The 26,184-nt window shown below is 36.1% G+C and overlaps 2 protein-coding genes across 4 annotated transcripts; one reads left to right on the forward strand and one right to left on the reverse strand.

Moving 5' to 3' along the window:
- Window positions 1-1,076: 1,076 nt before the first annotated feature.
- Vps50 (vacuolar protein sorting 50) lies at window positions 1,077-9,015 on the reverse strand. The gene is made up of 4 exons (XM_090117838.1): window positions 8,798-9,015; window positions 7,683-7,786; window positions 6,911-7,051; window positions 1,077-5,375 (listed from the first exon to the last, which is right to left on the reverse strand). The coding sequence occupies exons 2-4, from the start codon at window positions 7,776-7,778 to the stop codon at window positions 2,916-2,918; spliced, it is 2,697 nt and encodes an 898-aa protein (XP_089973964.1). The 5' UTR covers window positions 7,779-7,786; window positions 8,798-9,015; the 3' UTR covers window positions 1,077-2,915.
- Window positions 9,016-10,015: 1,000 nt separating this feature from the next.
- Window positions 10,016-24,411, forward strand: slmb (beta-transducin repeat containing E3 ubiquitin protein ligase slmb). 3 transcript variants are annotated; one of them, XM_090117841.1, is made up of 12 exons: window positions 10,016-10,186; window positions 13,373-13,495; window positions 14,088-14,196; window positions 14,517-14,703; window positions 15,748-15,883; window positions 16,417-16,545; window positions 17,418-17,609; window positions 18,760-18,903; window positions 20,579-20,769; window positions 21,267-21,384; window positions 22,255-22,431; window positions 22,846-24,411. In XM_090117841.1, the coding sequence occupies exons 1-11, from the start codon at window positions 10,145-10,147 to the stop codon at window positions 22,429-22,431; spliced, it is 1,548 nt and encodes a 515-aa protein (XP_089973967.1). In that variant the 5' UTR covers window positions 10,016-10,144; the 3' UTR covers window positions 22,846-24,411. The 3 variants fall into 3 exon arrangements, with proteins under 3 accessions (XP_089973967.1, XP_089973965.1, XP_089973966.1); XM_090117839.1 differs by having other exon boundaries at window positions 10,017-10,186; window positions 22,252-22,431; XM_090117840.1 differs by having other exon boundaries at window positions 10,017-10,186; window positions 13,376-13,495; window positions 22,252-22,431.
- Window positions 24,412-26,184: the final 1,773 nt, after the last annotated feature.

The following is a 26,184-nucleotide window of genomic DNA, read 5'->3' on the forward strand; positions in this document are numbered from 1 at the left end:
AGCGTTGCAGTTTACTGCTTGCTGATGAAGATGCTATGCCGGCAGAGGCAGATGACAGCGCTTCAAAGGTGATGTCAAATTGGCGATGACAGATGACATACTAGGGACGCGCTCTTGCTAGTGAGGTGAAAGATCCACCGATATTAGGTAAGGTGACCCTTTTTCATAGAGATATATAGGATTCATAGACAGCTTTCTTCACCAACGCTGTGTGTTTTATTCGACACATAATACATGTTTTGTTTTAATGCAAAACATCAATATTAAACACAATTTGTGGATCTTTATAAATTATCTTTATTATTTTTACTTTATTACAAACTACATTGTGCCGTGTGCGCACCACGAACCACAGAGACAGAGAGGAAGGCAAAGACAATTGCCGTTTACAGTGATACCATACAGACTATACAATAACCAAAATACAGATTATAATATTTGCCTTTTCCAACAAGTACAACAAAGCTTGCATGATTTTTGAAGTGAAACTTCTTTATCGGGGTTGGAAAAAAATTTAGTGTAACATTTTTTCGTTACGCGTGACATTTTTCCGTTTTCTTATCCCTACCACGCGTGATTCGACGTATTTCTGTAAAGTTGCATATAGTAAATTATTTTTTGAAAAATAAGGTCATAAAGAAGTTTCACTTCTTACGTGTGTACACGCACACATTTTTTTTAAGACCTGTGGCCGTACTATGACCTCTTATTTCCAGACAGTTTACGCCGTGAATTGAACTGACTGGCAAATTCATATAATAACATAATTAACCATGGCTCATAATATGAATTTGCCAGTCAGTTCAATTGACGGCGTAAACTATCTGGACAATAAGAGGTCGTTATACGGCTCCTGATAGCGTATTTTACAATTATTAATATACTGTTCAATATTATCTTTCTTATATATAAAAATGAATCGCAAAATGTGTTGGTAAGCGCATAACTCGAGAACGGCTTAACCGATTTCGATAATTCTTTTTTTATTATATTCCTTGAAGTACGAGGATGGTTTTTATGTAGAGAAAACGTAAATATGTACCACGGGCGAAGCCGGGGCGGACCGCTAGTTTTGAAATAAAAACCTAAACCGCCTTCGAATTAAATGGGACCACATTAGAGGCACCAGCTTTCCAATAAAAAAAAAGAAATGTCAAAATACGTTCACCCGAAAGTTATGAGGTAGCCAAAGCAACTACAAAAAAATATACAGTGGAATTTAGAACCCCCCACTTTTTGAAGTCAAAAATAATTTAGATCTTCATAAGTAACACATATTTTTTCTAGTCTTTTTTTTATTAGTTTTATTTTAATTGTAAAATACGCTTCAGCTCTGCTTTAACCATTCCAACCAAGCGACATACATTTACATTGCAATTTTTAAATCTAAGTTAGACATATATAAATTCAGATCTTAAAATGACCATTATAAGGGAGATTTTCCACCAGAGCTGTGCGAGGTTGCGTAGCGAGGGATGTGTTTGTAAAGAACCAATAGTATCGCTTCAAACGCTTAATGAAGGAATGGTGAAAAACATCCTTAAACTGGTAAATATTATGGCCAAATTATATATTTGCAGCCAATGATATTATACTTCAAAAGGTGTAGACAAGTTAAAAGTGTACGTTGTAATGTGGATGAAATGTGGCCACAATTTACTTCAGTTGTCTCTTTTTCACTCACGATAACTGAATCATGCCATTTCACTTTGACGTCTAATCGTGTGTTAGTGTGCCGATAGGATCGAATGTTACGTTGGTAACATATGTACACCTTTTTACTTGTCTTTACAAAACACTGATAAATATGGCCTTAGTTTATTAGTAAAATTATATTTGAATCCTTTAAAATCACTGCTTTATTAATAAAAAAGAACGTGTGTCCAAGCACATGTGTCAGAAGTGAAACTTCTTTGGCAAGATTCAAAGATACCTTGAAATTTTACTCTCAACGCGCCTAAAGAAGTTTCACTTAAAAATAATTCGTAATATCCATGCTCGCGCTAGTCTTTTATCTCTTTCACACTTAGCTTGTTTTACATAAGGCAGAATGTGACAAAACATTTGATACAGGAAAATTTAATAGGCCATCCACACGTCTGCCGAACAACGTGACAAACAACGAACACATAGGGACAGCACTATACGAAGAAAAGAGATGTACTTATTTCCTTCTCGCTTCTCTGTATAGCGCCGTCCCTATGTGTTCGTTGTTTGTCACGTTGTTCGGCAGACGTGTGGATGGCCTATTATAATACTTAAATGGAATAAAATAATGATTAGGTATTTGTGACAAGTTTCCAAACAACCTAAAAATAATATAGAACTAAATACAGCAAATTGTCCATGCGTGTCATATCTTGAATAAGAATTGAGGAGCAATGCGCTTAATATTTTATAGTTAGAAATTAGAATGAAACTCAGACTGAATTTTATGACACAAACAGATATTTCCAGACTATTTTTCTCCCAAAAATATTTCTTCACACCTTTTTAAGTTTGACGATGTCTATCGGCCAGTTTCTGAATTGATTATTTTATGTTAAGAACGTCTCAAACCATGCTTAAAAGCTGCTTTAATATTTTGTGTGTGACATACACTTTCTTAAACCTTATTCCAATCAATTCTCAATTCTTAAAACCGCCGAAAGAGATCGTCAAACTTAAAAAAGGTATTTCTGTGACGAAATTTTTGGAAGATAAATAGATAAAAACAAAAAAAGTGTATGTGCCGACCATACGTGAGAAATGAAGCTTCTTTAGGAAGATTCAAAGATATCAAAATCGTCGCCTTACTCCATGACGTGACGGTATTGCCATGACGCGACCTTGAAATTTTACTCTCAACGCGCCTAAAGTTCCACTTCAATCATATTCTGAACAACTTGCTACACCTAGTTTTTAAATACTCTCTATTACGCAGCTGATTCCCGGCTTTCAACTATTGCTATAAGAGCTTGTTTATCTTTTTTATTTTCACAGGCACATCCTATCAAAGCAAGTAAATGCTTATTAGAGTACTCCACATGTTCCCTGACGAAAGATTCTAGTTCATTCCGAGGCAAATAATACGCTTTAACATATCTATCGACATATTCCTGAAATGGCACTGGCTTTAAACCAGATATCTTCTCCAATTTCACGAATAACTGCCTATAATCCAACTGCATAAGCCCCCGACCACCGTTCGAACATTTCGTCGCGTTAGAAAACCCTTCCACTAACAAGTGAACTATAAACTTCGACACCATTGCCCAAACCGAGTTTATAACCTCAAAATTGAGAGTTATCTTCGACGATATATTCTCCAACCTTAATGCAAACACTTGAATTTTCCGGGTTATCATATCTACATAAGGACTATGTTCCACTGCGACGTTTTTCACATCCCACCTCACTTGAGACATGGCTATCAAAGCTGATCTTGCATCTAAGGCTTTAGACGCAGAACACATGTATACAGGCATTCGTAAATCTGTTACAACCGCTAGGGTATTATCTCTAAAATGTTCTAAGATCATCTTTTGGTGCTGCGCGACTATCGACTCTAAGTACGGTTGTAAAATCTCAAATTGCTTTGACAAGAATATCACGCTTTCAACCCCGACTATTCTTTCGCTTAAACCATGCAAATTTGCTTCACTGTTCATGTCCAAATGCTGTGGTATATTAGGACTGTCGTATGTTTTATCGTCTCCATAGATACTGTTTGATATTCGCTTTAAGGCTGCGTTTAATTTGGACGTATATAGCGTTGATGAAGATACTTCTAGATCAGACGTGAAAAACAAATGCACTGCGTAGAAATAATAATCAAATAGTTGGTTCATTAGCATTATAACTTCTAGAGATATTTGGGGTAAATATCTGCTTATTTGTAAGTACTGCCCGCAATTTCTTAGTACAGATAGCGTTGTATTTGTGACTATTATGCTATCTTTGATCTTTGACGGACTCATTTGATTTGTGACGTAATTTCTATCGGCATCATCTACGAAATCTCTTCTTAACTCATCTGGCTCTTCATCTGATTCATCACTTGGGTCTGATTCTGGTTCCAGACCGAATATATCATCATTTGTTATGTTATCATTTCGGAATATTTCAAACGGTGTTCTTGACGTTTTCTGCGTAAAATACTTCGATATATACACGCTGTCGTCTTGAGAATGAACGGAAGACGTCGCATCGGATTGCGAACTTTTCATAACCACGTCCGATTTTGCCTTAAAATAGCGCTTAAACTGTTTGAATTCTTGCAAATTTAGCAGCGTAAAGGTGGACTTTACGGGACATTGTTCCCAACCTTCGTTCTCTAAAAACAACTTTAGTTCTTCCATCCTTCCTTTATGGTAGTTCTTTATATACGAAACGCTTTGCGTCTTTATAAAATCTTGTAACAGGTCAGATGTGTCACCACAAAACACTTCAGCGACTTGTGTCAATTTCCGTAATATTCCAAGCATTTGTATGAATTTCTCAAACGGGTATTCCTCCAATCCTGAACTCTTAAGAAACGTGGACACTTTATTTTGAACGTCATGCCATATCCTTATCAGACCAGCTTTTAACTTCTGCTTTATGTACTCCCGACTAACATTTTTCTCTATATCGAAGACATTTGACGAACTGGGCGTCGCTTCTTCGTGTTTTGCATACCAATTTACTAGGAGATAATAACTACGCATCACTTGAAATAACTTTTCGCACAAATTTAAAAGACATATATGAGCTTTGTTGGTAAAAACCGCTTGGCACATATCTTGAAACTTCATTTCTGACGTATCGTTTAGAAACGGTTTGATCGCTTCTATGGCCGATTCGTTGACCGCTGACGAGTAATGCATGTGCAGTTGTTCCATAGCCGCTTGAGTTTTGCCCAAAAGGTCATATGCCTTTTTTAATTTTTTAAACACATCTTCATCGAAGTTATAACAAATACTGGATAGGACTGAATCTAATTTCTCCTCAGTCATATCTAGTGTATCTTGTAGTCTAGAAGCTAAGTCCGCAATACACGTATATTCTTTGTGATTCGCGGCCGCTTTTTTGCTTTTCAATATCAGTTCTATCGCTTCATAATATTCCTTCTTGACTAAAAGGTCAGCGACATCTTTTTCCACACTTCTCAAGCTTCGTAATAATTCTAGAGATTTGAGCACCGATTTTATTATCTGTCTCTTTCTAACATTAGCTAGTATGACGAAGGTGGACACAGTAAGATGGTTGGAAGCGATTCGTAGATTTTCCCGCGCTTTCTTGCACGTTTCTACTGTTTGTGCCAATTGCTGTTTGATGTTTTGTATTTCTTCGAATTCTCGGTCACAATTGTCCCGTTGTTGGGATATGAGGTGCAACGCTTTTCCGGAAACAACCTGAAATTGTGATATTAAAATTTTATTCATATAACACTGACATTACATTGTAAATTAAGTTTTCGTTGTTCCCGAACAATTACGACATTGGGGCCTTCAAGAAAAGAGCATTATATTAATTGTCCATAAAAGGCCGGCAAAGCACCTGCAACACTTCTAGTGTTACAAGTGTTTATGGGCGGTGGTGACCACTTTACATCAGGTGGCCCACCTGCCCCTTTGCTTGCTCTGACATAAAAGAAAATTAAGTTTTATATAGCATTATATTTTATTTATTTTGTGTAAATAAAAAAGAGCGTGTGCCGAGCACACGCGTCAGGAGTGAAACTTCTCTTTCTTTCTTTTTCTTCTTCAAAATTAGGGAATTGACATCGAATATTTAAAAAAATAAAGTATATAGACTGCTACAAGCTAAAAATTATTATAGTGTTAAGGAATACTTGAATGATAATGACATTAATGTATGAGTTTTAATATAATTTAATTGTAATTTTATATGTACAGTAGCACCTCTATAAGTCGAATATCAAGGGAGACGCCAAAAAATTCGAGTTATAGAGTTTTTAACTTATGGAGGATTTCGACTTAGGCGGATTTTGATTCGACATAAAGAGTTTGAGGTTTATTCTATCAATTTTGAGTTACAGAGGTAAAATAAATTAAAATTCAACTTGCAGAGGTCACAAACATGTTTTTATTTATTATAAATCAACATTATTTCAAATCATTTTAAAATAAAAAATATGGCATTAAAAAAGTCAGTATTTTTTTTTGCTTTAGATAATTTGGTTGTTCTCTAGCATTTTATAATCTATAAAGAGCAGAAAATTCTTCTTTTTCAAAGATACAGGTTTGCTTTATAAAATTTCGTAAGGTATTCAATACGGTTCTTGCCTCTTTGATGGAAACCCATGGAGCGCATGTACTATTCACGTCTTCTATGTCATCTTAATCATTAGTATCGGTTTTCTGAGCTACTGAATCGATAATTTCGTCATCAGATACTTAACGCAAACACGTGTTTCGTGAGTCATAAATTAATTATCGCATACTCCTAAAATGTTTTCTAAGAAACAATAGTGTACTGGTTGTAAAATAAAACGTTGCTATGTTCGAGATACAGAGGTCAAATTTGATTTTTCGAGTTATAGAGTGAAAATATGTACCAAAATGGCTTGGAGGGACTCGGTGATTATTTCGACTAACAGAGGGACAAAATTTCAAGTAATAGAGGTTTTCGGGTTTGAAGGGAAGGGAACAAGACATTTTTTCGAGATTTGGAGGTTTTTGACTTATCGAGGTTCGACTTAACGAGGTGCTACTGTATTTTGTAATTTATTGTCTTTTTTTTGTTGATTGAATGTATTAATGTGTAAAGATATATCATTGATAATTTAATTTGTACTTTAAAAAAATTTTTGCACGCCATTTACAATGGCAGTATATGTGTATAAATATTGTATATTAACACCTTTGTATGACCATATGCATGCAAATAAACTGATTTGATTTGATTTGATTTGATTCATCATCACCTGTTGCTGTCGTTTAAGCTTGGTGAACATTTGTTCAATCTCATCACAATTCAACGGTGACGGTGCGTGCTCTAGCGCGTATCGCGCTGCATCAAACTCGGACGGAGGAGAGAAATATACGTGCTCTATTTCTTTTAATACCTGTAATATGAGATTTTAATAATCTGTAGTATCTATACTAATACTATAAAGAAGAAGAGTTTGTTTGTTTGTTTGTTGGAACGCGCTAATCTCAGGAACTACTAGTCCGACTTGAAATTTTTTTTCGGTGTTAGATAGCCCATTCATTGAGGTAGGCTATTATAGGCTCTATATCTCCACGCTGAGACAGTCAGGAGTAGAGCAATGCGTATATAAATTGTAAAACTATTAAAATTACGATTCAAAAGTGTTTTAGAAGAAGTCGAATTAAATGAATAAATGTTTGAGTTTGAGTTTGAATAACATACATAAATTTTAGGAAACCTTACTTTTTGCGCCACGGAATATTTACGGATAATTGTAGCTAATGCATTGTCATTAAATAAATCATATTTCAATACTAGCTTTCCAAGCATCACCCCCTTTTTCATAAACCTAATAAATTATATACTAAAACCTTCTTCATGAATCACTCTATCTATTAAAAAAACCACATCAAAATCCGTTGAGAAGTTTTAAAGATTTAAGCATACAAATGGACAGAGAAAGCGACTTTGTTTTATACTATATAGTGAATGATCCGAACTCTATCTAAAAACAACTATTTCTAAATACATTATTTTAAAAATACCTCCAACTCAGCAGCAGACTGAGCAGCAGTCAGGGATCGAGAATTAACTCCTGGCGGCGCGTGCCTATTCTCCATGTTGCTTTCTTGTGAAAACATTATGTAATCTGAAAGAAAATAATTATTAATTATTAATCTATACTAATAATATTATAAGGCCGAAGAGTTTGTTTGTTTGAACGTGCTAATCTCAGGAAATACTGGTCCGATTTGTAAAATTCTTTCAGTGTTAGATAGCCCATTTATCGTGGAAGGCTATAGGCTATATCTCATCACCCAAAGACCAACAGGAGAGGAGCCACGGGGGTGAAACCGTGCGGAGCGGCTAGTAATATTATAAAGCCGAAGAGTTTGTTTGAACGTGCTAATCTCAGGAAATATTGGTCCAATTTCTAAAATTCTTTCGGTGTTAGATAGCCCATTTATCGAGGAAGGCTATAGGCTATATATCATCACCCTAAGACCAACAGGAGCGGAGCAATACGGGTGAAACCACGTAGCACAACTAATGAATAATAAAGGACCACAATGTACCAACATAAATTAATAAGTTATATAGGTCCAAACATATCAATAAATTAACATAGGTCCTACATCCACTTAAGTAATAACTTAAAAGTTCAAAACAAGATACAAATATTCATAGTTTCATACTGAGGAAAAAAAATGTTGTGTGGTTTTATGAAACCACGGTAAAAGTGAAACTGTTCGAACGGTTCCGAACACTGCTTTGTGTAGCGCATGTCGCGTGTCGGTCGGCTGCCGAGTAGGTATACCTACGCGGCAGCCGCGATACACGCGACATGCGCTACACAGACCAAAAAGTTTGAGACGATGTAATAAAAGTTTCACTTTAAAAAGGTCTTACCTACATCAAATCTTGTGAATCTATAACACAATGAAATTAAATTGAGTTGGATATACTTTCTAATTTACCAGCTTTTATCATCGTGTGTATAGGAACACTAAAGCTTAAATCAAAGTGTTAAACATAACTGTATATTATCCTAGATATCGAGTGTTCGTTTATGCTAATATATAGTAAGTTAATGCTCCTTTTTACTTATTAAGGTGTGAGAACAACGTTGTGTAACTAATGAACAATAAACAATACGCACCTTTGTTCTTAGACCTTTTTTATATCAAAAAAATAGAAAATAGAAAGGTATTTAAAATTACTTCAACATTCATGTTTTTGAGATTTCCAGTTAGAATTATATTCATTATTGTACAAATAAGCGTCATTTATATAAATATTTAGAAGTAAACATGAATCATGTCTATTTTATTGAAATACCGCAATTCACAAACATTTTGCATTTTGCCTGATTTTAGTTTTCACGTATATGTCAAATAGTGTTTGACAACTGTGTCAACTGTCAACAAGCGAAATTTGATTGTTACATTCCGCTTTAGAATCATTGCAAATAGGCAATATTTTATGAACAAGTATTTCATTAACAATTTAAGCTCTTAAGCAAATTTTAAAAAGATTTCATTTAAAATTATTCGGTTAAAACATGAATGGAAAAAAGGTAAATAAATGTGATAACGTTTTATCAATATAAAATAAAATGCGTAAATCTGTAACAGTACCATAATGAACATAGAGCTGAACATGTTCATTGTTGCAATTCGGATACTTTATTTGAATATATTACAACAGTTTCTAGACTGCAAAACACTTTTTTCTGTATTGCTTTCATAGGGCGTATTCAGAAAGAAAGCTTGAAACTTATAAGCGCTTATCGGCGCTTGTCATGTTCATATATTTTCCTGTCAGTGCTGGTAACCCGCGCAGGAAAATATATGAACATGACAAGCGCCGATAAGCGCTTATAAGTTTCAAGCTTTCTTTCTGAATACGCCCATACAATTGATACCTAAAATATTTGATGCTCTAAGTACGAAATTAAAATGAAAAACCATAACACTTATATTTTTACTTTTATGTATTATTATTTTACTGATGTTATATTTCTTAAAATACCTCAGTAAAATACGGATAAAAGTTTAAAATACATCTAAAAATTTAAACAAAATACCGTTAATAAAGTATACCTCAAAAAACCACGTCCGGTGGTGAGAGTAATGGAAACGTTATTTAAGATTTCTCTTATTGTGTATAAAAATCATATTTCTTACAAAATATATAACAGAATAAAAAAAACCAGAACAGAGAATTTAGCCCTTATTTATGCTGATACCAACGACGCTGATACAAACAAGGAATACTATAAAAAATGAATAAGGATTGTCCAATCCTTACAATTTCTAATCATCTAATATCTTGTACGACTATTCGATTTTGACTGAAGGACACGTCTCTAGAGCAAAATTTTTATTTAGTAAAGAAAATAATAGTGAGTGTTTGACGTCACGCGAATGATGATTATTTAGCGATTGTATTTAGTTTTTGTGAAGTTTTAAGGACGAATATTTATGAATTTAGTGAAATTACAAAAATGGAGACTGATTGGATGATAGAAGACACGACGACGCCTAAGGTACGTCTCAAAACATGGAAATGGGACATAGATGTAATGTCATGGAATACTGTTCCGCCATCTTTGCCTCTCTACACCCAGTTGCCTTTGTAAATTTACAAGAAATAATTTCAAGGAAATCGGGAAGCATGTCGCCATATGCAACAAAAATATTTATTTGATTGGAAATAAAATAAGCGTGACATAAAATGTTACAACTCATGACAAAAATGATGTCTGCAATGCAGTTTTCGAGTTTAAGAATTTAACCCAATTTTCTCAAAACACAAAAATAGTATACTTTGTAGGTTTGTTCTCTAAAAAAATATTCTATTACGTGAATTAGAATTCAAGTTATGCATCATGTATCATACTAAACTTGTTGTATAGTATAATACCTAGTTTTTCAGGAAAGAAATGATACAAGTTTTAAAATCATATATAATTCATGAAAAGGTTACGAATACCCTGTTATAACTAATGAAATTTAAATGTATGTTATTATTCTGTTTTTTGTATGAAATCTGTTCTCAACATTCACTGTATGGAAACACACTGATATATTACAATTCTATATTTCAAACTGTTTTCATCTATATATTATTGAATTACTAGCGGTCCGCCCCGGCTTCGCCCGTGGTACATGTCTACGTTTTCTCTCCATAAGAACCATCCTCATACTTCAAGGAATATTATAAAAAAAGAATAAACAAAATCGGTTCAGCCTTTCTCAAGTTATGGGATTACCAATACATTTTATGATTCATTTTTATATTATAGAAGATTACATGACCCTTAATCCATCAGTCCTCGGAATCACAGACACAATAGAAAATCTATTGTGTCGCGCCCCGATCGGGGCTTACGGTGGTCAATGGGTTAATTCAGTAATTATGTTCATGAAAAATACATAATTATTATATTATGTAAATAATTGTAATACATTTACTATGAAAATATAACACTTTATGTTGCACAAAAAATAATCATATTTCACATAGGTATAGTTATGTATTTATTCCATTCAACTTTTTTGTATTATCTAAGGACAATAGAGGATTAGTCCCTACTAATATAAATGCGAAAGTAACTCTGTTTGTCTGTCTGTTACGCTTTCCTGCTTAAACCTCTCAACCGATTTTGATGACATTTGGCACCGACAATCTTTAGACCCTGAGAAAGAACATAGGTTACCTTTTATTGCGAAAAAACGTCGAAAAACGAAATGTCTTCCTTTTCATTTATTATTATGTATAAAAATTGGTAATTTATACTAATATTATAAAGCTGAAGAGTTTGTTTGAACATGCTAATCTCGGGAACTACTGGTCCGATTTGAAAAATTCTTTCGGTGTTAGATAGCTCATTTATTGAGGAAGGCTTTAGGGTATATAATATCATCACGCTAAGACTAACAGTAGCAGAGCACTGAGGGTAAAACTGCAGGGCACAGCTAGTCATTTATATAATATGTATATAAAAATAATGATATGAATCAAAAGCCATTTAACGCATAGATCTGCTATAACACGGATAAGCTTAGAAACTGATTAAGAAACCATAGAAATGTATATATAAAGGTTAAGGTATTGTCGTCAGTCATTCGTGTTGTGATTTGAATTAAATTGATTGTGATTGCTAAATGTTTTTTATATGAACTGCTTTATGTAGTTGGTATGCTCACTTTATAGTTTTTAATTAAATGTCGCATATTGCCACTGTTTTTACAGAAAGAACCAGACTCTTCTATACTTCAGTTTTAAAAATATTTTAAAGTTACTCTAAACATGCTCAGATTTTTGTTAATTATTTTTATCCAAGTTCAAATCATGCAGAGTCATGTGTGATTAGTTTTAGTTAGTTATAAGTCTTCAATTCAATACAATATTTTAATTTATGGGAGTACTGCGTAAAGTTAGGTTTTAATGAGCACTTGGATTCGGCAGCTCCACTCGCAAATTGCTAAATTTGAGCTGGGGATGTTTCAGCTCTTAACTGTTTTCACGCAAGATAGGAACGCTTGACTTAGGAAAAGCTAAACTCACAAATTGCTAAAATTTCCGAATATTCACAAAAATATCAAACATAGAACATTTTATTTTTAGAAAGTGGGTACTTAAATTTTATTTAGGGCCGATTTTTCAATGCTTGGATAAAACTTATTCGTCGAATAATGTATAGAAGTACCATTTTAAAAGCGTATTCTAATTGCCCGTATTTGACAGTTTACGTGACATTTTAATATTATCGTGTATAGGTCTACCAGAATCTGATGGCATATTTATATTTACGAAATAAAAGATTTTCATATGGCAATTTTATTTGACAACTATCAAATTGGTTGTCAAAGTATTTGTCTTCTTTGCAATTGATGAATAATTTTTAGGATTTTGTCTAAAAAATCTTCCAAAATGTCGAAAAAGCCGCTGCGATCACAAGCAAGAGGTGTTGTTTATAATGTGTATAGAAAAACATTCGATGAAGAAGGGTCAAACACATCACAATTTTCAATTTTGAATATTTTATTGGTAAATTGGACTTACCCGTTTTGATACTTAAAATAAAAAATATTATAAGTAGGTAACTAGGTATAAATATTGTTTGTTGATTACAATATAATTTTATGAAAACTTATTACAGGAGTTTCCAATACGGCTATTCGTCAAGTCCAAGCTGTCCAAGTCAATTTTATAATGTGTGTATCTTTAATACTTACGAAAATAAACATAGTTTTATTTTATTTTTATTTTATAAAAAATTATTAGCAATCTAGTTTTGATCTGCATTATCATTACATCCATATTTTTACATGGCATAATGATAATGAATATACAAATATAGGTATGTGTAAATAATATGTAATATGTATTACATAGATAAAACTAATTAGATAAAAGTAATGTATATTATACATGTAAGTATGTACCTACATAATATTAAGTGGATATCTCATTATTAAGTACAGTATTGTTCACTTATGTAATGTGACTAATGATGTTGAGGACAAAATAAAAAATAAGCAGTATCAAGATCGTTCAGTCCATTTTCCCTAGGGTTGCACACTCAAAATTTTGATTTCCCAATTTGCCATCAGATTCTGGTTTACCTATAATACTTTATTGAACGGATAAGTTTTATCCAAGCATTGAAAAATAGGCCCTTAATCAAATATATTGTCAGCTTATTAATTATTATTATCACCATTAGCAGCAGGTGACATCGCTCACGTCTCTCGACACGGGCGTGAAGCCGGCGCCCAGCGGTGCCGCGTACGTAGCGGAGAGGAACACATGCTTGAACTACTTTACGAAATGGAACGAAACAGATCAGGTGGGTTATTGTTGGTTATTTTATGGGAGGGAAGGTTTTTGGGAGATTTGGGGTTAAGAAAGTTTAAAAAATTGAGGGTATTTGAATATGTGACGTTTTTTTAAATTATTACATAGAAATATTTCGTGAATTTGAGTGATAAGAAAGTTAAAAATATCATTTTTCTTGAAAATAGATAGTATGGGTAATTTAGTAAACAAAAGGAGATGCAATAGAATAGAAAAAAAACATGTGGGGTAAGATTTTAACTAAGATATTTCGTTTTACATGTTTTTTATAGTGTTAGAGCGAGCGCGCACGAGCAACTTAGTCTCCGCAACTATTTTATCTCTCCACCCATGGGCTAGTATGAAAGTGCGCGCACGTAGCGACACAACTCCCCATACTAAACATAGTATCCTAATATTTTCATTATTATTTTCTATCATCAGCCCTCCTATGAGGGCACAGGCCGGAATTCACCACGCTGGCCAGGTGCGGGTTGGCGGATGTCACATGATGTCGAACTTTTGATTCTTCGACATGCCAGTTTCCTTATGATGTTTTCTTGACCCATTCTGTTCTATACAAAATATTAATAAACACCTTACAGGTGGAGTTTGTGGAACAGCTGCTCGCGCGCATGTGCCACTACCAGCATGGCCACATCAACGCATACCTCAAGCCAATGCTGCAGAGGGATTTTATCAGCATGCTGCCAAGTGAGTTGTTTGGATTTGTCCGAATTGACCTTTTTTATTTTCTCTTTACAAATTTACCTTGTATAATAGTTAAGATCGATGACAGAAGACAGGAGATTATTCCATAACTATTACAGACATAAAAAAAACTTAAAACCGATATTGAATGTACAATAAATAAAAAAAATAAAGATGTATGTCCACATATTGTTGCTTCAAACTGTTAGAAACAAATTTTGCAGATGGAAACTTGAACACTCCTCAGCTTCCCCATTATATGCTCACTCGATTTCACATATCAGTTTTTTTTTTTCAAACGAAAAAAATTCTGTTCATTCCAGAAAAAGGGCTAGACCACGTAGCGGAGAACATCCTGTCGTACCTGGACGCGAGCTCGCTGTGCGCCGCCGAGCTGGTCTGCAGGGAGTGGCAGCGGGTCATCTCCGAGGGTATGCTGTGGAAGAAGCTGGTGGAGCGGAAGGTCAGGACGGACTCCCTGTGGCGGGGCCTGGCTGAGCGGCGTGGCTGGTGAGTGTGAACCAGCCCCGAGGGTGTGCTGTGGGGGAGCTGGTCTGCGGAAGGTCAGGGCACACCCCGGACACTCCATACAAAATTACCGTTTTGACAGTCACACTGTAGAGACTGCAAATGTGTTAACGCTTTATGGTTTGCACATTTGTGACTAGCGCAAAAAAAAATTCGCGTTTTTCTGATGAAATACATCCGTAAACAGCACAATATCTAACCATTTTCTACGAAAAACGATAATCACAAATCCAAAATAATAAAATTACTTTAAGTCAATTTGATTAATGTTGTCAATCTTCGTTGCATTTCGTCCTTGTAGAAAAATGCGGACCATTTATAGCGTGATCGTGCGGGGTGAGGTAAGTGTTTAATTTTGGCGGGAGGCGGAGTATCCGTTCTGTAGCGTTTAGCTACTATTATGTATTCTGTGGTCAGGTGTGTGCTGTACTGGTCATCATCATCGGACCAAATAAGTACCTACTGGAGATATGGGCATATATATTTAGGTCATAATTTACCATGCTGGCCCAGTTGGCGGATGCAGCGACACCTCGCTCTGAATCGCGCAAGCGAAATGTTTTCGGTACAGAGCATAGATACAACTTTCCATCATTCATTGGGACCTAAACGGCCAGTCAAGTAGACTGGTCAAGGATCCTGCCTTTTTCGATGGACGAATTCCACCTTCCTTCCTCCACAGCAGATATAACACAAGCGAAAGCTTAGTATAGGATCAGATCGTGCCGTGTGTGAAAATTGTCCAGAAATATTTATTTGCGTATTATTTACTAGCTTTCCACCTGCGGCATCGCCCGCGCAGTCAAAGAAAAACCCGCATAGTTCCCGTTCCCGTGGGATTTCCCGGATAAAACCTATCCTATGTCCTTTCTCGGGTATCAAAATATCTCTATACCAAATTTCATGCAAATTGGTTCAGTAGTTAAGGCATGATTGAGTAACAGACAGACAGACAGAGTTACTTTCGCATTTATAATATTAGTATGGATTTTCAGTAATTCTAATATAATTACCTCAATTTTTCAGGATAATGTACTTGTTCAAACCGAAGCCTGGCTGCCAGCACCCCTCACACTCGTTCTACAGACAGCTATACCCCAAAATAATACAAGACATACAGTCTATAGAGGATAACTGGAGAATGGGCAGGCATAACTTACAGGTGAGTCGACCGACTTTAAAAATAATTATAATGTTTTTTTTGAAGTGAAAACTTCATTAGCGGCGTTGAGCACTTTTTCTGTTATGGTTATAAAATCTTAAACTCGCGTCAGGACACGTGACCTGATCGAAAAAGCGTAAGACGGATATCATTCCAAAATATCAAACATGCTCAACATTAATAATCAAGTTTTCACTTCTGCCGGCACTCCCGGAGTGCAACCCGTCTTTTTTCTTTTCAAATAAAGGTTCAACCAAGTTTAAAAAGGAATTGTAATGTTTTTTGAAGTGAAACTTCTCTAGGCGTGTTGTTGTACATTTCAAAGTCGCGCAATAGAAATACCGTCACGTCATGGAATAGGCGACGATTTTGGTATCTTTGAATCTTGCTAAAGAAGTTTCACTTCTGACACGTGTGCTCGTTATATAAAACTTTGTCGGTTGTTACAAATTAGTAAAATTGACTGAAAATACTATCTATTTTTATTAAATATCCATATAAAAATATTAATTTAAAAATTTAACATTTTCCAGAGGATAAACTGCAGATCGGAAAATTCAAAAGGCGTATACTGTTTGCAATATGACGACAATAAAATTGTGTCCGGTTTAAGAGATAATACAATCAAGATCTGGGACAGAAAGACGCTGCAGTGTGTTAAAGTGAGTTCATATCTATACTTAATACTAGCGGTCCGCCCCGGCTTCGCCCGTGGTACATATTTCGCAATAAAGGGTAGCCTATGTTCTTTCTCAGGGTCTAAAGATTGTCTGTGCCAAATTTCATCAAAATCAGTTGAGAGTTTAAGCGGGAAAGCGTAACAGACAGACAGACAGACAGAGTTACTTTCGCATTTATAATATTAGTAAGGAAGTAGGGATTATAAAGATGAAGAGTTTGTTTGTTTTAACGCGCTAATCTCAGGAACTACTGGTCCGATTTGAAAAATTTTTTTGGTGTTAGATAGTCCATCTATCGAAAAAGGCTATATATCATCACGCTTAGATCAATAGGAGCGTCTGTCTAGAGACTTAATGATATTGACCATATGTGCAGAGGTGCAGCTCACAGATTGTAAAATTAGCTGGCGCCTTATTATGGATGGCGATATTATGCGCCATATTATGGCGATCGTAATATGAATTTGCCAGTCAGATCAATTTACGGCGTAAACTGTCTGGAAATAAGAGGACTTAACACGGCCCATGATGGAGTTGCAAAATATTAAATAAATAAATAAATAAATAAATATTATAGGACATTATTACACAAATCGACCTAGTCCCACAGTAAGCTCAATTAGGCTTGTGTTGTGGGTACTAGGCGACGATAAATATAATATTTTATAAATACATATATAGATAACACCCAGACCCAAGAACAAATAATTGAGTTCATCACACAAATATTTGCCCTGACCGGGGATCGAACCCAAGACCGTCGGCTCAGTAGGGAGTTACTTTACCACTGCGCCAACCGCGTCGTCAAATATTGCAAGTATAAATGTTCTAATGTACTAAAAACAATATTCCAGGAGCTCCAAGGTCACACCGGTTCAGTCCTGTGCTTACAATACGATGAAAGAGCCATAATATCCGGCTCTTCAGACAGCACGGTCCGAGTTTGGGACGTTACAACAGGCGCAATGCTCAATACATTGATACATCACTGCGAGGCTGTTCTGCACTTGAGGTTCTGCAACGGCATGATGGTCACGTGCAGCAAGGTGAGTGGATAATAAATAAATAAATAAATAAATATTTCAGGACAATTTTCACACACGGCATGATCTGATCCCATACTAAGCTTTCGCTTGTGTTATGGAAACCAGATGGCTGATAAACATACATATAAAATTGAAAAAAATACTTATATAGATATTCAATACCCAGACACAGAGCAAACATCTATGGTCATCACACAAATATTTGCCTCGGGTGGGAATCGAACCCATGACCTCTGGCTTGGAAGGCAGGGCCACTACCAACCAAGCCAACCGGCCAGTCTATAGATGGACAAACACGCAAAAAAATTGGTCAAAGCAAAACACTACCTTGCCATCCTTCTCGCTAAACTCTGCCATCCTTGTCGGACGAAGCTGCGTGTAATAAAGTGAAGTCCCATATCCCCTAGTGGGGTAATGGGCAGATGCATTATACATCTGTTTCACTGATCGATTTTCTTTAAGGACAAGTAGGTGATCAGCCTTCTGTGTACTACCACACCAAGACATTTTAAGCTATTGCATAGCTTCTATCGCGGGCCTTGAGTGCGGGGACCGAATCCAGAAATTCCGTAACGAAAAAACCTCACGCTTCCCACTCCGACGGGCACGGAGGTGTGGCTTGAAGGTATAGCATGCAATAGCTTTACCGCGGCAGTCCCCGAGTGCCACACGTCTTTTTTTTTCTTCGTCTCTACCGGGAATCGAACCCAGGAGGACCCCTTGGTGCTACGCGTCAACCACTGTACCAAGGAGGCGGTATTATTTCATATACTTAACAAAAACTATAATATCCCGTTTACAGGACAGATCGATAGCGGTATGGGACATGACGTCCACAACGGAGATAATGCTCAACACAAGCCTTAATTGAGCTTACTGTGTGACTAGTTCGATTTGTGTAATAATGTCCTATAATATTAAAGTGAAACTTTTATTACATCGTCTCAAACTGTTTGGTCTGTGTAGCGCATGTCGCGTGTATCGCGGCTGCCGAGTAGGTATACCTACTCGGCAGCCGACCGTCACGCGACATGCGCTACACAAAGCAGTGTTCGGAACCGTTCGAACAGTTTCACTTTTACCGTGCTTTCATAAAACCACACAACATATTTTTTATTTATTATTTATTTATTTAATATCCCGTTTACAGGACAGATCGATAGCCGTATGGGACATGACGTCCACAACAGAAATAATGCTCAGACGAGTGCTCGTGGGACACCGGGCTGCGGTCAACGTTGTGGACTTTGACGAGAAGTATATTGTCAGCGCTAGTGGGGATAGGACTATTAAGGTAGGAGTAGAGGGGTTTTATTGTTTGTTGATTTTAATTAATGTATTGTTAGACGTAACTTTTGATTTAATATTTTAGTGGATGGATAGTTGTCACTATTTCCTGTCAAAACATACTTAGCTGTGGAATACTATAAGAGCCCCCGCAGACCACAGACTTTTTATCGGCAGATAGTTTGGTCGGGCTCTTAATCAGTACGCAGATATAAGCAAATGCGCACACTATGACGATTAGGTATCGGCCGATAAACAAGTTTGATGGGCTTCCCGATTCAATTCAAACTATACTGTCGGCAAACTATCGGCCGACTGTATAATCAGTATTGGCTCCCTACCACACGCGCAAACACGACGATTTTTTAGTCGGCCGACTAGGCCAATAGTTCAGTTCGCTCCGAGCTTTGACAGCGAATGGTCGGCCGCGCATGTTTTGTAAAATGGCGTCGCTCAATTCTCAGTCGCTTATTTCGGAATTTTCGATCGTAACTTTGATCGAGGAAGTCGAAAAACGCCCTCCACTTTATAAGAAAGACTTAAAAGAGAAGGTACTCTGTATTTGACAAGTTGGTTGAAGCTAGTTATGCTCATTCGATAAAAGGCGAAAATTTTTTCGGGTAATGGAGAAATTTGGAATGCATAGTGTAAAATTTTCCATTTTAATCTATCACTAAAGATAGGATGCACCCAATACTCTCGGGCTCTCTTTTTAATTTTCCTCCTCCGGTGTATGAGAGCAATAATAACAATTCTATACAATGTTTTATTAATTTTCATTGTGCGGTGTGACCACTCTTTTCAACAGTTGGTTAGAAACTAGCAAATAGTCGGCAGACTGTTGGATAGTTTGCGCACTCATAACCGACTGAACTGTTTAGTTGGCTCGGTGTGCGTACTAGCAGGCCAACCCGACTAAACTATCGGCCGATAAAAAGTCTGTGGTCTGCGGGGGCTCTAAAATGCCGCTTTCCTTTGACTCGTGGCGCATTCGTATGAGTCGTGTCTAGGGGCTCAGACGTTGTTTATACAACGTTCGACCCAACTACCCTCACTTTGATAATAGTCGTTGACTTGCTGCGGTTTGTTATCAAATACCAACATCAATTAGGTAGCTGTGTAGAATCGCAGTATATTCTTATTTCATTCAAACTAATATTTAAATATTAGTTTGAATGAAATAACACGCGATGCGTAAAAATGAGTAAAATATACACGCGAGGCCGGGTTAACCCGGCCTCGCGTGTATATTTTACTCAATTAATAGTTACTGTAACGAAACAGATTTTGGATTCCTGTTTTGTAGCTAGCTACTTTTCGTTACCATACCCCACTAGGGTACTCCTGTCCTCTGACCATCTTTCTTCTCTTTTGAATGTCCGTCAAGACGTATAACATCTCAGTCTCCCCGTGACCACGCTCACTGTAAAGTGTTGAAACGTCCGGAAAATAATAGAATGAATAAATCGCGTTTAAAATCCATTAAAAAGTCTTCATTTTAATATTTTTTGTTCACTGAAATAGTTTCGCATTGGAATCAATTTATTACAAACGAATGATTCCGCATTATGAGTCATTCATTCATTCCAAATTAAATTGAACCAGATTAAAATGTTTTCGTTCTATATAGCTTTGAATATTATCTTTGTTTTTTCCAAACAAACAATTCCACTATGTTTCAGGTGTGGAACACATCATCCTGTGAATTCGTGCGCACACTGAACGGTCACAAGCGTGGTATAGCATGTCTACAATACAGAGATCGTCTTGTAGTGTCCGGTTCTTCGGACAACACAATACGATTGTGGGACATTGAGTGCGGACAGTGTATACGCGTGCTAGAGGGGCACGAGGAGCTCGTGCGGTGTATACGGTGAGTGTGTACATACAGACAAACACACAAACATATTTAAAAATACGCCCCAAGAAAACGCACTAAATTGTATAATAACAACCATTTATTTCCTCACAATTTGCTAAGTAAATGACCAATACCATGTATTAATTTTTATTGAATACTAGCGGTCCGCACGGCTTCGCCCGTGGTACTTATTTACGTTTTCTCTCCATAAGAAACATTATAGTATTTCAAGGAATATAAAAAGAAAAGAATTATCGAAATCAGTCCACACGTTCACGCGTGATGCCGTGACCGAGGAAAACGGGTTTCATTTATATATATGTATCTTGAAGTGAAACTTCTTTCGGCGCGTTGACTATAATATTTCAAGGTCGTGTCATGGCAATACCGTTACGTCACGATTGAGGCGACGATTTTGAATCTTGCCAAAGAAGTTTCACTTCCGACATGTGTGCCATTTAGTTCTTTTTCTTTTTTTTATCTCATTTAATTAACATTTCCCTTCAAAGGTTCGATAACAAGCGGATAGTGAGCGGCGCGTACGACGGCAAAATAAAAGTGTGGGATTTACGAGCAGCGCTCGATGTTCGCACGCCGCATCAGGATCTGTGTCTGCGCACTTTGGTGGTGAGTGTATATTATAAGTGTACCTAAATAGTAATTATGAATATTTTTTGAAGTGAAAACTTCTTTAGCGGCGTTGAACACTTTTTCTGTAATGGGTATAAAATCTTAAAATCGCGTCAGGACACGTGACCTGATCGAAAAAGCGTAAGACGGATGGAGAGTAGACAGCTATCCCCTCTCTACTACGCGCGTTTTCACTTCTGCCGGCACTCCCGGAGTGCAACCCGTCTTTTTTTTAAGCTATTGCATAGCTTCTATCGCGGGTCTTGAGCGCGGGGACCGAATCCAGAAATTTAGTAACGAAAAACCTCACGCTCCCCACTCCGACGGGCGCGAAGGTGTGGGTTGAAGGCATAGCATGCAATAGCTTTACCGCGGCAGTCCCCGAGTGCCACACGGCTTTATATGTAAATGCTTAAAAGGATGTCTCAATGACTGATAAAATTATATATTTGTTACTGAATAAATATTTTTGATTTGATATTTTTGAAAAAAAAAAATATTTTCTTTGTGTTAACTTTCCTACAGTTAAACCGAAATTGTTATGTTCAAAAATTATTGTATACGAAAACTAGTGGTCCGCCCCGGCTTCGCCCGTGGTATCTACATGTTTAAACTATCCTATCTCTCAAGTTGGATCGAACTGCACATGATGTGCGAATTTTATTATAATCGGTTAAGTGGTTTAGGAGTCCATTGAGGACAAATATTGTGACACGAGATTTATATATATATTAAGATAGATTTATTAGGTTAGCGGGCGAAGCCGCATGGGAAGCTAGTTTATAATATTAGTAGGATTACTTGTACTATTTCATTACCAACGCACCCCATTGTATGAATTAAGGCGTTCCACGTTGATTCCAGGAGCACACGGGCCGCGTGTTCCGATTGCAGTTCGACGAGTTCCAAATTGTCTCCTCGTCCCACGACGACACGATACTAGTGTGGGACTTCCTGAACTACGCGGGGGCTTCGCCCGCGCCCGCGGCGCAGCCCCAGCCACGGTGGGCCTCGCCGGAGCACGACAGGGCGTTTTATGACTAGGTACATATATGTTATTTTGTCACTTTTGTACCCACAATAATATGAAATCGGCCTAAAAATAGTTTGATAATTGGTAATTTTAGGAAAGGACTATTTATTTTTCAAAAATTTTTTGATGAGTTATGTAGATTTTTAACATAGTTAAACCTAAAGATGAAAGTCGTAGAGTTTTGTTTTTTGGTAGAAATATTGCTCGAGGGTCATCAATTAAATATACAGAAGTTATAAAAAAGAAAATATTTTCATGCATGGACGCACAAAATTCACATTATGTGCACGCTTTCTATTATTTGACAAATAAAATAAGTTTCAACAACTTCTAATTTAATTCACTTTTGTACCAGTTTAAATTTTGCATAATAACTTCGATACACACATTCGAACACAAACTAATTTCGGTATTTTCCTTTCCAGATAATAGAAAGGCGATTTTGGACATTAGTGTATAATACGAATGTGGTCCGGCCGCGACGATGGTTACGAGTGTTACCAGTGCGAAGAATTGTGATTATATCTGGCAATACAGCGGTACAGTGTTGCCAGCGTCTGCAGTGATAGTGTTGTGATTGTTATCAGCCCATATATGATCCCACTGCTGGGACTCGGGCCTACTATGGTACAGGCCATACAAGGCTGGCCAACTGTTGGGACTCGGGTCTACTATAGTACAGGCCATACAAGGCTGGCCACCTGCTGGGACACAGGCCTACTATGGTACAGGCCATTATCATGACTGGTCAGACACGGGCCTACTATGGTACAGGCCATACACGGCCTGCCAACTGGTCGGACTCTGGCCTACTATGGTAGGCCATAAACAAGGCTGTAAACAAGGCCAAGTGCAGACAGATGTCACAGGTCGTAGAACGTTTGATTCTTGACATGTCGGTTTCCTCACGATGTTTTTCAACATCTAAGCAGTGGTTATATATTGTGTTGTGATTTTGTTTGACGGTAACTGTGTTGCGAGGAAGTAATTTATGTTAATCGTTAGTGTTACAAGGAAAGTGCTTAATGCAATGTCAGAGTTGCCAGCGAGCAGGTGAGCGATTCCATATTGACATGACAATAGTGTTACCGGTTGCGAAAATGTCAATCTCATTCGGTGACTGTTATTTATTTGTTTGTGTATTTTTTAAGAGTAAAGTGTCGCGTTGTTGTATGTACATGTATTGCGGGGTAGTTTCTGTTTTAAAGTTACTTGAATTGGATAATTGGAATTATGCAAAGATTTAATAAAATGAACCAAATTTTTTTTTATGTTTTGATGACACTACAAATATGAGAAGGTTGGTTAAAATTTATTCGTTGAATAACGTATTAAACTACCATTTCAAAAATGTATTCTAATTGTCATATTTGACAGTTTACAGGTGACATTTTAATATGTTCGTGTAATACTTTATTAGATGGTTACATTTTAACCAAGGATTGAAAAATCGGCCCTAAAAGGAATAATTATGTAGTTTACCATAAATTGAAGATAGTTGGATTGTAGTAACCGAAAACCTCTGAAACGGCTTGACCGTTTTTATGAAAATTGTGTATATTGATAATTGATCTGAAAAAAGTTAATTTTTCAGCGCCTTAATGATAACAGTGTTCTGTCAAAACAATATTACTGTTTTAGTAAATGGCAAATGTATTTACAAAATAAAAAGTCGATACATTTTTTCTTTCTTTTTACTCACAATTACCCCATTAATAAATAAATAAAAATGCCTTGTCCTCGAGTAGCGTGCGTGCGTTGTATTATACGAGTGTTCGAACAAAGTAGGCGGTTGTATTTATCGAGTGAACGGGGGGTAGTTTTAGATTGAAGTACCCGCTTTTTTTAAGTTTTTTTTTTTAACAAAATTGTGATTTGAATATATACATAGTTTTTGATGTCTATGTTATTGCGAAATATTGGAAATCATATTGGTTAATACAAAATTTTAATAATTATTCACATACTAATTAATAAAAATTAGTTCAAAGGTCCTAAATATTGTACATTTAAGAGAGACCACATTTAAAAATAACTTATTATAAACGAGTTCGTCGAGGCGTACAGTGCGGGTCAGATAATCGTGTTGAAAAGTTTTTAAGTTTAAATTGAGGGTAGTTATCGATAAACGTTATTTATATTGAAAAAAGTGAGTATTATAGCTGATGGTAGACGTAATAAGCCTTTGTATTTGAAATATAATTAGATAAATAAATGTTCCGTTTAAATGACTGATCGTAAAGGTAGTGTTTTAATCGGTGGTTATTATAATTTTCATGAATGTTCATAATACCTATATTTAGTCGACGGCCTCAGGGGATAGTTCCAATACTTCAAATAACTTGAATATACGACCGTATTTTGTCGTTATTGTGGATATAATTAAAATTCCAGAGGCGTAATTACTAACAAGTTCTACACGTAACACGACCTATAGCGCGAACATTTTTCCATGCTAAAATTAATACTTGACAGGAACATACTAAAATTTATCTATGTAACTTTAGGGCTGGTCTCTTAAATTTAAATGCCTTTTATGTCATTGGGTACGTAGTCACGGGCAAAGGCTAGTTAATTATAAAAAAAGCATGTGTGTCGAGCACACGTGTTAGAAGTGAAACTTCTTTGGCAATATTCAAAAATACCAAAATCGTCGCCTTGCTCCATGACGTGACGGTATTGTCATGACGCGACCGCGTTTTACTCTCAACGCGATTAAAGAAGTTTCACTTCGAAATCTATCGTACGCGTAGATAGAAAATAGCTAGTGAATTTCGAGGGTAGTTGTCGAAAACGTTTCGCAAAGTACCCTCATTTTTGACGCGATTATATGGCCCGCACTGTTCTTACGTAGTTTGTACTATAGAGGTCGCTAGCTTAATTATATGTAATCGGAACTCGGAAATGACCACGATAAATCAGTTTTGTACACAGGGTGTTGTTTTTTTTTTTCATTCTTAGTTAATTTTTTTTGTATGTGAACGTATGGTGACTTGAAAGATATCGTGTGATCATGAATTTTGGTATGATATTTAACCATCTTGCGAAAAAATGTAATACATTTTCGATGATTGTCGCCATGGCAACAAACGAATCAATATTCTAAAATTATGTTCACTGATCAGCATTTCAAGTTTTATAGGTTTTTATTTAAATACTTGCTGGTTCCAAGTGTCTTAAATTTTAATAGCAAACAAATAATTGCCGCCAAAAATGTTTTTTCTTCTATCGGTGACATATTTTTCTGTGAAATTCTAATTTCGATAAGAATGTTAAGCAAATCCATCACAGTATTCGCCATTTTCCTCTATTTATATTTACAAGAGTATTATAAAAACGGTGTGACATTAAACGGTTTTAAAGCGTGTTTTATTCGTCAATTAAATCGCGTTTTAAAACCGTTAACGTTGTACGCTACATGACAATCTCAAATCGTTATCGTGGTCATAGTTTTTTTGTAAAATAAGCAGACGCGTTTGTATATATTGCTTCTTAATTGTTAATAAATATAATTTTTAAGGCGTGTTTCTCCTATAGATTTAAATTAGGGCTGTAATATAATGTTAGTTTTAGTGTTTTTGTATAAAAATAAAGTATAGTTCACTATGCCGCACTCAGACTAAGTGGTATTTAAGCCTTATAGAGTTTAAGGGTTGTGTATGAAATGTTTTCTTTTTATGTTCGACCGTTGTAATGTCGCGTTTGATTCAACAATGTTATGTGCCGCCAGGTGTTTTAATAAAGCCGGTTTTTTATAATGAACC

This window comes from Colias eurytheme, chromosome 29 (assembly GCF_061535395.1).
Source record: "Colias eurytheme isolate Ceu_HAF_F1 chromosome 29, ilColEury1 Martin Lab GWU primary, whole genome shotgun sequence".
Classification (NCBI taxonomy): domain Eukaryota; kingdom Metazoa; phylum Arthropoda; class Insecta; order Lepidoptera; family Pieridae; genus Colias; species Colias eurytheme.

Coding starts and splice junctions, on each gene's coding strand:
- Vps50 (XM_090117838.1), bottom strand. CDS start 7,778: ATGTTTTCACAAGAAAGCAACATGGAGAATAGGCACGCGCCGCCAGGA. Junction 7,052..7,682: donor AGTCTGCTGCTGAGTTGGAG/GTATTTTTAAAA, acceptor CTCATATTACAG/GTATTAAAAGAAATAGAGCA. Junction 5,376..6,910: donor AGCTTAAACGACAGCAACAG/GTGATGATGAAT, acceptor TCACAATTTCAG/GTTGTTTCCGGAAAAGCGTT.
- slmb (XM_090117839.1), top strand. CDS start 10,145: ATGGAGACTGATTGGATGATAGAAGACACGACGACGCCTAAG. Junction 14,197..14,516: donor TTTTATCAGCATGCTGCCAA/GTGAGTTGTTTG, acceptor TGTTCATTCCAG/AAAAAGGGCTAGACCACGTA. Junction 18,904..20,578: donor GTGGGGATAGGACTATTAAG/GTAGGAGTAGAG, acceptor ACTATGTTTCAG/GTGTGGAACACATCATCCTG.